The sequence below is a fragment of the Gossypium hirsutum genome, chromosome D05, assembly GCF_007990345.1.
Source record: "Gossypium hirsutum isolate 1008001.06 chromosome D05, Gossypium_hirsutum_v2.1, whole genome shotgun sequence".
Lineage (NCBI taxonomy): Eukaryota > Viridiplantae > Streptophyta > Magnoliopsida > Malvales > Malvaceae > Gossypium > Gossypium hirsutum.
The window spans coordinates 63,744,512-63,757,594 of NC_053441.1; the positions used below are offsets into that span (position 1 = coordinate 63,744,512).

The window sequence follows — 13,083 nt, forward strand, 5'->3', positions numbered from 1 at the left end:
TCTCTGTTAAATTTAAAAATAAGTAAATTGGTCTTTCTCAACAAAAATTACAAAAAGTTCAAAATAATTTTCAAAAATTCAAAATAATTTTCAAAAATTCAAAAATAAAATTTAAAACTCAAAATATTTATAAAAATTCTAAAATTTATATTTTTCAAAAAATATAAAATTTTCAAAAATTTTTTAAAAAAATTATAAAGAAAGTTAAAAAATTTTAAAAAAATTAAAATAATAATTTAAAATTTAAAATAATGTATATAACTAAAAAAATTAATTTATTGTTAAATTATGCATTAAAACACAATACTTGTATGGCGTAAATAATTACAATTAGATAGTCATAATTACTGAATTAATTTGGGTATAGTACCAATAAAGGCTCATTTATGATATTTTTTTACGGAAATGGGTAGCTTTTAAAAATAATTACGAGTATGGTCTAAAAATCTAAAAACGCATTGACATTGATGCGTTTTTAGAGGATAACTCAGAAAAAACGCTTCCACGTCAGCGCTTTTTTCTTGTATCAGGCAAAAGCACACTGACGTAGACACGCATTTGCCTGTGCTCGGACTAAATTTTCAAAAAAAAGGGTCGCTTTTTAAAATATTTAAAAAATAGACTAATTTTTTTTGAAAATTTAAAAGATTAAGCCTTTATAAAGATTCAAAGTGACAGTACCATTTCTTTTTTTTTTTTGTGCCACCAATTTATATATGGAAATAAAACTTACAAAATAGATATTTATATAAATCCAAAGTCTCATTTTTTACATTGTAAAATATAATTAGTTATATAAAGATCTATTTTGTAAATTTTATTTTTATATTAATTGGTGACTTAAAAAAAGAAGAAGAAAAGAATAGTGCTGCCACTTTGAATCTTTATAAATGTTTATTCTCATAAATTTTTAAAAAATTGATATAATTTTGTAATATTTAAAAATAATATTTTTTAAAAATTTAGTCTGAGTACTAATAAAAATGTGTCCATGACACGTGGACACAAGAAATAAAAAGTTGATGCGGAAGCGCTTTATTCCTTATATATTTATATATTTGATACAAACACAAAGCAGATAACATTACTAACCGGCTAACCAATGGAGCTTTGCCACGTTCACAAAAAAATAACATATTACAATGACATTAAATGTATGTCCTGTGGGTGTGCACTGTGCAGGAAAGATAAATGGTTGTGTAGGCATTGTTTATTGACTGGTAGCTGATACGAAAATATGGTAGAGCTGCCGCTTCTGTTGTCAATGCTTATGCTCCAATAATAGACTCATTTAATTTCAGAAATCCAAAAACTGTGACCTGTTTTCCCCTTTCCTTGCGTTTTCCAATCTCATTTGCCACTATTCATTGACTTCAACTCCCTTGCCTGTTAACCCCAATTATACACAATCCATCTCCATTCCTTTCCCTCAATCTCCCCTTCCTTCTTCATCTCTCTCTTTGATTTCTTTGTCCCAATTCCACCATGTCTGTCTTTGGAGAGGCTGCTCTTTCTGCCTTTTTGGAGCTGTTGTCTGCCAAGTTGCTTGACTCTGTACTCAACTTTGTGGCCGATCACAGGCAAGTCCACCAGCAACTCAAGCTGTGGCAATCCGTATTACCCGATATCAAAGCAGTGTTGAACCATGCAGAGGAGGAGCAGATCAAAGACGAGGGTGTGAAGAATTGGTTGGACGATCTCCAAGACTTAGCTTACGATGTGGATGACATCTTCGACGAGTTCGCTTACCAAGAGTTACGTCTCAAGCTCCAAAAAACTCAAGCACAAGCCAGCTCTAGTAAGGTACGGAAACTCATTCCAACCTGCTGTACTGCTGGTCATTTCTCTCCATTCTCTTTTATGTTCAATGCTAAGATGATTTCAAAGATACAAGCAATCACCGATAGACTGAATAGTTTGAACACTCGAAGAAGTAATTTGGGGTTGAGTGAGATCATGTCTCAAGGCGCAACTTCCAAGGGAAACAAACCCAGGCTGCAACCAACTTACTTGATGGATGGAGCTGTAGAGTATGTTGGTAGAGCCAAGGAGAAGCAAGAAATGCTTGAGTTGCTCAAAAGTAACAATTCCGATGGAGTTTGTGTCCTTTCCATCGTTGGCATGGGAGGGATGGGGAAAACAACTCTTGCTCAGCTTGTTTACAATGATCCCAGCATTAAGGAGTATTTTGATCACAAGTCCTAGGTATGCGTTTCTGATGACTTTGATGTTGTTAACATAACAAAGACGATTTTAAGATCCCTCGATGCTGACTCACGTGATGAGAATGACTTGAACTTGATTCAAGTCAAGTTGAAGGAGAAGTTATCCGGAAAAAGGATGTTGCTTGTTTTAGATGACATTTGGAACGAGAGCTACGGTGATTGGACCATCTTACGGGCTCCATTTGGAGCAGGAACCAAGATTATTGTAACAACTCGACTCCAAAAGGTTTCATCTAATGTCGATTCGGTGAAAGCGTTTTACTTGGATAAACTCTCGCATCATGATTGTTTATCCATATTTGCTCAGCATGCATTGAAAGCAAGAAAATTTGATGGGCATCTCCAATTTAAAGAAATTGGAGAGAACATAGTGAGAAGGTGCAACGACTTACCTTTGGCAGCAAAAGCCATTGGAAGCTTATTACGCACAGTTACGGATCATAGAGAATGGGAAAAAGTATATGAGAGCGAGATATGGGACGTACCAGAAGATCCATGTGGCTTAATTCCAGCTTTGCGATTAAGCTACCATTATCTTCCTCCTCATTTGAAACGATGCTTTTCCTACTGCTCCATATTTCCTAAAGATTATGAATTTGAAGAAGAAGAGATAATCTTGTTATGGAGAGCAGAAGTTTCTTGCAATCAAAAGCTAAAATTCAAGGCAAAGGTCTTGGAAACCAATATTTTCAAGATCTAGTGTCAAGGTCATTTTTTCAAACATCTAGTAAAGACAAATGCCGTTTCGTGATGCATGATCTTATGAATGATTTAGCTCAATTAGTTGCAGGAGAAATATGTTGCAGAGTGGAGGGTGAAAAGCAACAAAAGTTTTCGCATCGTTCTCGCCACTCAGCTTATGTTATCGATGATTGGTGTCAGAGTGTAAAGAAGTTTGAGGCATTTTATCAAATGACTTCTTTACGTACTGTCTTACGCTTAACGGCGGCTCCAAGATTTAAGGTATTCTATTTATCTAACGTTGTCTTGGAGGATTTGTTGCCAAGTCTTAGCTATTTAAGGGTTCTTTCTTTGGGTGGGTATAAGATCTATGATTTTCCCGACTTTTTTGAAAATTTAAAACATCTACGCTACTTAAATTTTTCTAGAACTCGAATCAATCGTTTACCTGATTCTTTGTGTACTCTTTATCATTTGGAGACTTTAATATTAAGAGATTGTCGAGAGCTCAAAAATTTACCCTCGAAGATCGGGAACCTTGTCAACTTGCATTTTCTTGATATTAGAGGTGCATATTCAATAGAAAGGATGCCCTCCGGATTTGATCAGCTAACTCAGCTTCAAACGTTATCAAATTTTGTTATAGGGGAAGGTGATGGACGTCTTATTAGAGAATTGAAAATTTTGTCAAACCTTAGAGGTAATTTTTGTCTTTCTGGGTTGGAGAATGTTAATGGTCAAGATGCGAGGGAAGCTAAGTTAAATGAGAAGCTAGGGATTGATGGGTTAGAACTACAATGGGGTACAGACTTGGAGAATAATACAAGGAAAACAGAAGTTGAAGAGCGGGTGTTGGACTTTCTTCGTCCTCCAAAAAAGTTGGAGCAACTCATCATTGAGAATTACAGGGGTGTAAAATTCTCATCTTGGATAGCAGATTCTTCCCTCAAGAATTTGTCGTCTTTGAAGCTTCGCAATTGTAAAAACTGCAAGTCACTACCATCAGTTGGAAGGTTGCCATTCTTAAAAGATCTTTCAATTATTGGTTTCGATCAAGTACAGAAGATTGGTGTTGAGCTCTTCGGAGAAAATCAATTGAATCCATTTGCATCATTAGAGATTCTGTCTTTTGGGAGTCTTCCAAACTGGAAGGAGTGGGACACTTGTGAAGGAGACGAGAAGGTTTTGAAACTCCCCAGCCTTCGTGAGCTTTCAATCAAAAACTGTCCTCAATTGTTAGGAAGGTTGCCTACCCATCTTGCTTCCTTGCAAAAACTTGAAATTCATTGGTGTACGAGTTTGGTTGTTTCAATATCAAGTTTCCCGTCACTGAGTAATTTCAGTATAGAAGGGTGTGCAGAACTGGTGGATGATTGCTCTTCTCCTGCAAAGGAGCTTTCTTCTTTGCAAACTTTGTCTCTTTCTAAAATTTCAAAATTTAATATTCCAGCAGATAGGACAATGTTGAGGTTTGGAAACTCAGAACATTTTGAAATTGGTGATTGGGACGAGTTGGCATCTCTATCACAGCATGGGTTTAGTTTAGTTGGGCATCGTTTCATTACCGTTGGGGATTGTCCTCAACTGCAGTCTTTGGAAGCCAAGGAAGCCGAATTGCAACCTGACAAGATTTCATGTGTTGAATCTCTGCGGATTTATGAGTGTAGAAGGCTCAATAGACTGCCACAAGTCATTACAATAATGGAAATTCAGGGTTGTGGAAGCTTGGTTTCTTTTGCAGAGAATAACTTACCTCCTAATTTAAAAAAGCTGAGAATTAGCAACTGTAAGAATTTGGAGTATTTGGTTGATGAAAAAGAAGATAATAAGAGTATGAGTAGTACCCTCTGTCTTCTTGAGGACTTGATAATCTATAACTGTCGATCTCTAATGTCTTTGTCATCGAAGGGGCACAAAAATATTTGCAATTATCAGCTTCAACTTCTCAAAATTGACCAGTGCTCAAAGCTGAGTTACCTATTTCCACACACCAAGTTTCCCATAACGCTTAAATATTTGACAATTGGGGGATGTCCAATGTTGGAATACATAGCCAAGGAGTTTGAGGAAACCGCTTGTCTTGAATCTATTCTATTTTACACATCTGGAATTAAATCTCTACCACGAGGACTAGAGAAGCTCATCCATCTCCAGGAGATTCGTTTGAATTCGTGTTCAAATTTGGTTTCTTTTGAAGAAAGTGGGTTGCCCAGCACCAGCTTCAGAGCTTTCAAAGTTACTGATTGTGGAAATTTTGGAGCCCTTCCTAAGTGCATGGCCAGCATCACCTCCCTTCGACGATTAAGGGTGCGCAACTGTTCGGCTGACATATCATTTCCATCGGAGGGATTCCCTGCCAATCTCACATCACTTGAAATCTCAAACGCACCCAAGATTTATAGGTCACTTGTGGAATGGGGATTAAATAGACTCACCTCTCTTCAAAAATTGACCATCGGAGGTAAAGGATGCTCAAACGTGGTGTCGTTCCCAGAAGAAGGGATTGGAATGATGCTGCCTCCTTCTCTCACCTATATCATCCTTTTAGAATTTGAGAACCTGGAATACATGTTCTCCGAGGGCTTTCAAGACCTCGCCTCTTTTCAAAAACTGGAAATCAGTGAATGTCCCAAGCTAACATCTCTTCCAAAAAAAGACGTGCTTCTCTCGCTTGGATATTTGTTAGAAATCAAACCCACTCCAAGCATAATCTAGAAGCATGAGACGTGGAGCAATTTTGTGCCATGCAAAGTGCTGAAATTTTAGCCATACAAAGTGCTCCATTATTGAGATGTTTTGTGGCTGGAAATTAAGTGGATTAATAGCCACATTTGTTGTCACTTTGTCAGCCTATAAATAGAGGCTTGAACTTGTGTTGTAATGAAGAAAAATGAGAAGAAAAAAGAAATAAGAGAAGCAACGTGAGTGAGAGTGAGAAGGTTAGCAAACCTTGAGTGAGTTAAAATCTAGCAGCAGCTAGACTATCTAGTCATTGAGAAAATATTTGTAATCTTCGTATTGTAATATATTGAGTGTGTAATAAAAAGTAAATTTTCGGCCCATCACGTTTCCAACAAGTGGCATCAGAGCTACAGTTCGGAGCTTGGTTCGGAGTTCGGTTCGTGTCCGGTTCGTGTCCAGTTCGGAGTACCTTTGGTGTTCATCTAACAAGTCGATATGGGCGACGTAATTCAGCTACAAGTTCCACAATTGACGAAGACAAATTATGGAAGTTGGAGCATTCGAATGAAGGCTTTGCTCGGTTCGCAAGATTGTTGGGAGATCGTTGAAAAAGGATACATCGAGCCCGGAGATGTCGCTACAGAAGCAGCTTTATCAAATGACGCTAAGAAGGCGTTACGAGAAGCAAGAAAGAAGGATCAAAAGGCCTTGAATAGTATCTTTCAAGGTATGGATGAATCAACCTTCGAGAAAATATCAGATGTGAAGAACGCGAAGAATGCATGGGAGATTTTGCAAAAATCATTTCAAGGTGTAGAAAAAGCTAAAAAGGTACGCCTTCAGTCACTTAGAGCTGAATTTGAAATGTTAAAAATGAAGAGCTCTGAGAATATCGATGACTATGCCAATCGTGTAAAATCGGTGGTAAATGAAATGAAACGAAATGGAGAAACTCTTGACGAGGTAAGAGTAATGGAGAAAATTCTACGGTCACTCACACGCAAATTCGAGTACGTAGTCGTTGCCATCGAAGAATCAAAAGATTTGTCAAAGATGTCGCTCGAAGAACTTGTGGGTTCTCTGCAAGCCCATGAGCAAAAGATGAAGCTAAATGAAGATAGTGAAAATCTTGATCAAGCCTTGCATAGCAAGTTGTCCGTCGACGACGGAGAAACAAGTAATAACTTTAGCCAAGGAAGAAGAAACCGCAGAGGATACCGTGGAGGCTACCGTGGTGGAAACAGAGGAGGAAGAGGATCACGAGGACGTGGAAATCAATCATATGGGAGATATCAAGAAAATAAAGATTATCAAACATCCAACCGTGGACGTGGATCTAGAGGTCGTGGCCAAGGCAGATTTCAAGAAAATAAATCTCAGGTACAATGCTACAACTGTAACAAGTATGGACATTTCAGTTACGAGTGCAGATCAACACACAAAGTGGATGAAAGAAACCATGTAGCAGTCGCAGCAGAAGGCAACGAAAAAGTGGAATCAAGTGTCTTTCTCACTTACGGAGAAAATGAAGATCGCAAGAGAAGTGTGTGGTATCTCGACAACGGTGCAAGCAACCACATGTGTGGAAGAAAGGAGCTGTTCACAGAATTAGATGAAACAGTTCATGGACAAATAACTTTTGGAGACAACTCACATGCAGAAATCAAAGGAAAGGGCAAGGTTGTTATAACACAAAGGAATGGAGAGAAGAAGTACATCTCAGACGTTTACTACGTACCAGCTTTGAAGAGCAACCTGATCAGTCTTGGTCAACTCCTAGAAAAAGGATATGAAGTTCATATGAAAGACCGCTCACTCGCCATCAGGAACAAAAGTGGAGAATTAGTTGTTCGAGTTGATATGACGCGAAATCGTCTTTTCACCCTCGACATCGAGTCTGGAGAAGTAAAATGCATGAAGACGGATCTGAAGAATGAATCATGGTTGTGGCACTTAAGGTACGGACATCTCGGATTTTCTGGCTTGAAGCTGTTGTCGAAGACAAATATGGTGAATGGATTACCAAGTATTAATCATCCAGATCAACTGTGTGAAGCCTGTGTCAAAGGAAAGCAGCATAGGCAGAAATTTGAAGTAGGAAAATCTCGAAGAGCTAGAAGACCATTGGAAATTATACACACCGACATATCTAGTCCGTACGACATTGAATCACTCGGTGGAAACAGGTACTACCTAACTTTTATTGATGATTATAGCAGAAAATGTTGGGTTTATTTTCTCAAAGCAAAATCGGAAGCCCTAGAAAAATTCAAGGAGTTCAAAGCAATGGTGGAAAAACAGAGTGGCCGATATTTGAAGATACTCAGATCCGATAGAGGAGGCGAGTATACTGCAAAGCTTTATGAAAGTTTCTGCAATGATCATGGAATCATTCATCAGTTAACAGCCAGACGCACTCCACAACAAAACGGAGTTGCAGAAAGGAAGAATCGGACAATTCTGGATATGGCAAGAAGCATGATAAAAGGTAAACACCTTCCGAGAACTTTCTGGGCTGAAGCCGTTGAATGCGCAGTTTATCTGTTGAATCAATGTCCAACAAAAAGTGTAAGACACAAGACACCAGAAGAAGCATGGAGCGGTCACAAGCCAAGAGTTGGACACCTCAAAATTTTTAGATGCATTGCATATGCACACGTTCCTGAGCAACAGAGGAAAAAGCTTGACGATAGAGGAGAGAAGTGTATCTTTATAGGCTATGACAAAAGAAGTAAGGCCTACAGACTTTATAATCCTCTTACTAAGAAATTGATTATCTCAAGAGATGTCGAGTTCGATGAAGCGGATTACTGGAGATGGAGTGAAGAAGAAAAGAAAGTGGAAGGATTATTTTTCAACGAAGACGACAATGATGTCATCAACCAAGAAGAACAAGGCGATGATCAAAGTCCTGGTACAACAGCCCCTTCGTCACCAACCAGCAGCAGCGGAAGCAGTAGCTCAGATGAAGCACCCACAAGAACACGGAGTCTCAACGACATCTACAATTCTACGGAACCTGTAGAGACGCAGTTCGATTATTCACTATTCTGTCTAATGACAGAATGTGATCCAGTGACATACGAAGAAGCAATTGAAGACAATAAATGGAAGAAGGCCATGGACGAGGAGATTGCTGCAATAAGAAGGAATGACACGTGGGAGCTAACAAGTCTGCCAGAAGGACATAGCCCGATTGGTGTCAAGTGGGTGTACAAGACGAAGACCAACAAAGAAGGAAAAGTAGAGAAATACAAGGCAAGACTAGTCGCCAAAGGCTACAAGCAAAGACAAGGAGTGGACTATGATGAAATATTTGCTCCAGTCGCAAGAATAGACACAATTAGGCTTCTCATAGCGGTCGCAGCACAATACAAATGGAAAATCTATCAGATGGACGTCAAGTCTGCATTCCTGAATGGCTACTTGGAGGAGGAAGTCTACATAGAACAACCACCTGGATATAGCATACAAGGAAAGGAGGACAAAGTCTACCGATTGAAGAAAGCTTTGTATGGATTGAAGCAAGCCCCAAGAGCATGGAACACAAGGATCGACGAGTACTTCCGAAGAAATGGATTCATCAAAAGCCCGCACGAGCACACCCTGTACACAAAGAAGAATGGATATGGAGATATCATGATCGTATGCCTATATGTGGATGACATGATCTTCACCGGAAACAATCCAGGTATGTCTGATGATTTCAAGAAAGCTATGACTAAAGAATTTGAAATGACAGATATCGGTGAGATGTCATACTTTCTTGGAGTCGAGGTGAAACAAATGCAAGATGGAATTTTTGTCTCTCAAAAGAAGTATGCGGAGCAGATTTTGAACAAGTTCAAAATGAAGGATTGCAAGCCAGTAGTCACGCCAGCTGATCCAGGGATGAAGCTAAGTGTTGATTCGACAAGGGAGTCGATAAATCCGATGTTGTTTAAAAGTCTCGTTGGAAGTTTAAGGTATTTGACAATCACACGACCAGATATTACATATGCAGTAGGATTGGTGAGCAGATTCATGGAGAAGCCGAAGCAAGACCACTTAATTGCCGCAAAAAGAATTTTGAGATATATCAAAGGTACGATGAACCATGGTTTATTCTATACCCACTCACAAGATTCAAAATTAGTTGGCTACTCAGATAGCGATTATGGGGGAGACTTGGATGATCGGAAAAGCACTTCCGGATATGCATTCCACATCAGTTCCGCAGTTTTTTCATGGTCGTCAAAGAAGCAACAAACAATTGCTCTCTCAACATGTGAAGCAGAGTATATGGCCGCAGCAACTTGTACATGCCAAGCAATGTGGTTGAAGAATATTTTGGGAGAAATAGGTGTTTCAAATGAAGGTCCAATTACCATCTACGTTGACAACAAATCCGCTATATCACTTGCCAAGAATCCGGTGTCGCACAGCCGAAGCAAGCACATCGATACGAAGTATCATTTTATCCGAGAGCAAGTGAAAAACAAAAACGTGGAGTTGGTCCATTGCAGGACAGAAGATCAACTGGCAGATATTTTCACAAAGCCGTTGAAAGTGGAGACATTCAACAAATTCAAAGAGAAGCTCGGTATGAAAGTTGGGTTTGAGGGGGAGTGTTAGAAATCAAACCCACTCCAAGCATAATCTAGAAGCATGAGACGTGGAGCAATTTTGTGCCATGCAAAGTGCTGAAATTTTAGCCATACAAAGTGCTCCATTATTGAGATGTTTTGTGGCTGGAAATTAAGTGGATTAATAGCCACATTTGTTGTCACTTTATCAGCCTATAAATAGAGGCTTGAACTTGTGTTGTAATGAAGAAAAATGAGAAGAAAAAGAAATAAGAGAAGCAACGTGAGTGAGAGTGAGAAGGTTAGCAAACCTTGAGTGAGTTAAAATCTAGCAGCAGCTAGACTATCTAGTCATTGAGAAAATATTTGTAATCTTCGTATTGTAATATATTGAGTGTGTAATAAAAAGTAAATTTTCGGCCCATCACGTTTCCAACAATATTTATGTATTTACAGCTGTCCGTTGCTGAAAGAAGAGTGCTCAAGCGATAAAGGACGAGAGTGGTCTAAGATTTCCCACATACCCCTTGTTAGATTGGATGGTAAAGCAGTCATCCCGAGTGAATCATAAATGAGCCGCAAAATCTGTGATTGGTATCTTCAGAGTGATGGGAGAGGTACAAAAAACCATTTCAAACAAGTCTAACTTACCTTAGGAACAAGATAAGAATAGGAATCAGTATAAATTTATTGATTGATATTTGCAGGGATTGAAAGCGAAGTTGGGGTGGAAGTGAGGATTAGAAAGATCCTTTGAAGGAAAAGTAAAAAAGATGTCACTTCTGTTGTTAAATGGGTGGAATTTGTCATTTAGTGTTTCAGATGTTTGTAAACTTGTTTCTTGGCTTTGGGGTTTAACGTTGGAGTATCATTAGTTCATCGGTGTTTCTAGAATGTGAGCTTTGTCTATTGTTTATTTTATAGGATATAATAGGGAAGAATAAGATGAACAATTTCACATTAAACTTCAATCTTATAACATTTTCCTCCTTATTTTGAATATATCTTTACTTATCTTCTATTTTGGAAAATTTAGGTAAAAACGTCAAAAGAAAATTAGGGAGTTCGGCCGAAAATTTTCAAATTTATGGAAATATGTTAGAGTTTAGAGATAGAAATAGAAAAAGTGTTTTCTACAAAGTTCATTTTCTTTTTACAAATTAGTATTTTTTTAATATATTTATTAATTAAAATTTTTTAAACAACATGAAATAAAAAAATATAAATATAAGTAGGAGAGAAATTGAACATTTGACTAAAAAAACTAATATGCCTAAAGAATACACATTTTGTTACAAAATATTTTTCTTAAGATGCATTTTCTGTTTCTTTCTCCAAAATAAATCCATTTCTCCAAATTTAGGAAATATCAACCTAATTCAAATTCCCTAACTTTTTTTTATTTCAACATTTTTATCCAATTTTCTCCTATTTTTCTATTTCACTCTCTTGTTTTTTTTTTCCTATTTCAATTTTGTTTCTTTCTTTTCTTCCTATTCTTTTCCTCTCTTTCCCAACCTTAGCCGTCACTAGCATGCACTACGACATTTGTTCTTCTGTCCAAATAATGGCATCGGTAACTCTTTTCCTCATTCTCTTTCAAGACCTCGCCTCCCTTAAAGAATTGGACATCGGTAAGTGTCCCAAGCTAACATCTCTTCCGGAAAAAGACGTGCTTCTCTTGCTTGGATTTTTACATATTTACAGTTGTCCGTTGTTGAAAGAAGAGTGCTCAAGCGATAAAAGACGAGAGTGGTCTAAGATTTCCCACATACCCCTTGCTGAAATTGATGGTAAAATAGTCATCCCGAGGGAATCATATTGAAAGACGAGCCGCAAAATCTGTGATTGGTTTCTTCACAGGTACAAAAAACCATTTCAGAGCTTTTCAGTTTAATACATCTAACTTACCTTAGGAACTTGATAATAATAGGAATTAGTATAAATTTATTTATTGATATTTGCAGGCATTGAAAGCTAAGTTGGCGTGGAAGTGCTTTCGGAAAGATCCATTGAAGGAAAAGTAAAAAGATGTCACTTCTCTTTGGTATTTGTATATAACAATGCCATTGAAGAGAATTTTTGTCATTTTGGATTCTTAGATGTGATGAATTTGGTATAGTTTAAACCATATGATATAAGCATGTGAAACATTACTTATTTCCATCTTTTTGCAGTATTCCTGTCTGATCTTTCTGATATAATATTTATTTATTGTTATAGGTGATGAAAGCTAAATCGACGAGGTAGTGTTGATTTCAAAAGATCTTTTCAAGAGAACTAATGAAGGCATTGTTAGAATATTATAAGGAAGTTAGTCAGGAAGTTAGTCAGTTGTCAGTTAGTAAGCAGTTAGTTCCAGTAAGTTGTTAAGGAGGTTGCAGCGGTTAATTAGTTATTGCAGCTGTTAATTACTGTATAAATACATGCACTGATAGCTCTTCTGATAATGAGAAAAATATACAAAGTTTATTCAAAAAAAAAAAAAAAAAACAACCCATGATCTATTGTACCAGCTAAGTAACGAAGAACACGCTTAACTGCTTTTCCAGTTAAGCGTGTTCTTCGTTACTTAGCTGGTACAATAGATCATGGGTTGTTTTTTTCACGTGGACAGTTCAAGTTAGTCTGTTACTCTGACGCAGACTGGGCCTCTTCTGTTGAAGACAGGAGATCTACCACAGGGTATGTTATCTTTCTCGGACCAAATCCAATAGCATGGTGTTCAAAAAAACAACCCGTTGTGTCCAGGTCTTCTACAGAGGCAGAATACCGCAGTTTGGCTAGTTGTGTGTCTGAAATATTGTGGGTTCGACAACTGCTAAATGAGGTGGGAGTTTACATGGCCCATGCACCAACAGTCTGGTGTGACAACACGTCAACAGTATCCATGTCAGCTAACCCAACAAATCATGCCAGAGTAAAACATA

At 37.8% G+C, this 13,083-nt stretch overlaps 3 protein-coding genes and 1 long non-coding RNA gene across 4 annotated transcripts in view; all 4 read left to right on the forward strand.

Moving 5' to 3' along the window:
• Positions 1-11,071, forward strand: part of LOC121216974 (putative disease resistance RPP13-like protein 1) — a 42,892-nt gene extending 31,821 nt beyond the window's left edge. The window contains exon 2 of the transcript XR_005913175.1: positions 10,861-11,071. The gene's annotated coding sequence lies outside the window, so the exon portion shown is untranslated. The remainder of the gene's footprint in view (positions 1-10,860) is intronic.
• LOC121217297 (putative disease resistance RPP13-like protein 1) lies at positions 1,486-2,925 on the forward strand. Its single transcript, XM_041092819.1, has 2 exons — positions 1,486-2,198; positions 2,259-2,925. The coding sequence occupies exons 1-2, from the start codon at positions 1,486-1,488 to the stop codon at positions 2,923-2,925; spliced, it is 1,380 nt and encodes a 459-aa protein (XP_040948753.1).
• Positions 2,976-7,992, forward strand: LOC121217298 (putative disease resistance protein At3g14460). Its single transcript, XM_041092820.1, has 5 exons — positions 2,976-5,564; positions 6,102-6,512; positions 6,727-6,968; positions 7,547-7,774; positions 7,989-7,992. The coding sequence occupies exons 1-5, from the start codon at positions 2,976-2,978 to the stop codon at positions 7,990-7,992; spliced, it is 3,474 nt and encodes a 1,157-aa protein (XP_040948754.1).
• A 107-nt stretch (positions 11,072-11,178) lies between the features above and the next one.
• On the forward strand, positions 11,179-12,625 carry LOC121216978 (uncharacterized). The gene is made up of 3 exons (XR_005913176.1): positions 11,179-12,016; positions 12,121-12,269; positions 12,377-12,625. It is a non-coding gene; the product is annotated as an uncharacterized lncRNA (long non-coding RNA).
• Positions 12,626-13,083: the final 458 nt, after the last annotated feature.

Coding starts and splice junctions, on each gene's coding strand:
- LOC121217297 (XM_041092819.1), top strand. CDS start 1,486: ATGTCTGTCTTTGGAGAGGCTGCTCTTTCTGCCTTTTTGGAGCTGTTG. Junction 2,199..2,258: donor AAGGAGTATTTTGATCACAA/GTCCTAGGTATG, acceptor GACGATTTTAAG/ATCCCTCGATGCTGACTCAC.
- LOC121217298 (XM_041092820.1), top strand. CDS start 2,976: ATGCATGATCTTATGAATGATTTAGCTCAATTAGTTGCAGGAGAAATA. Junction 5,565..6,101: donor CATCTCTTCCAAAAAAAGAC/GTGCTTCTCTCG, acceptor GACGTAATTCAG/CTACAAGTTCCACAATTGAC. Junction 6,969..7,546: donor TTCAAGAAAATAAATCTCAG/GTACAATGCTAC, acceptor GTGGCACTTAAG/GTACGGACATCTCGGATTTT.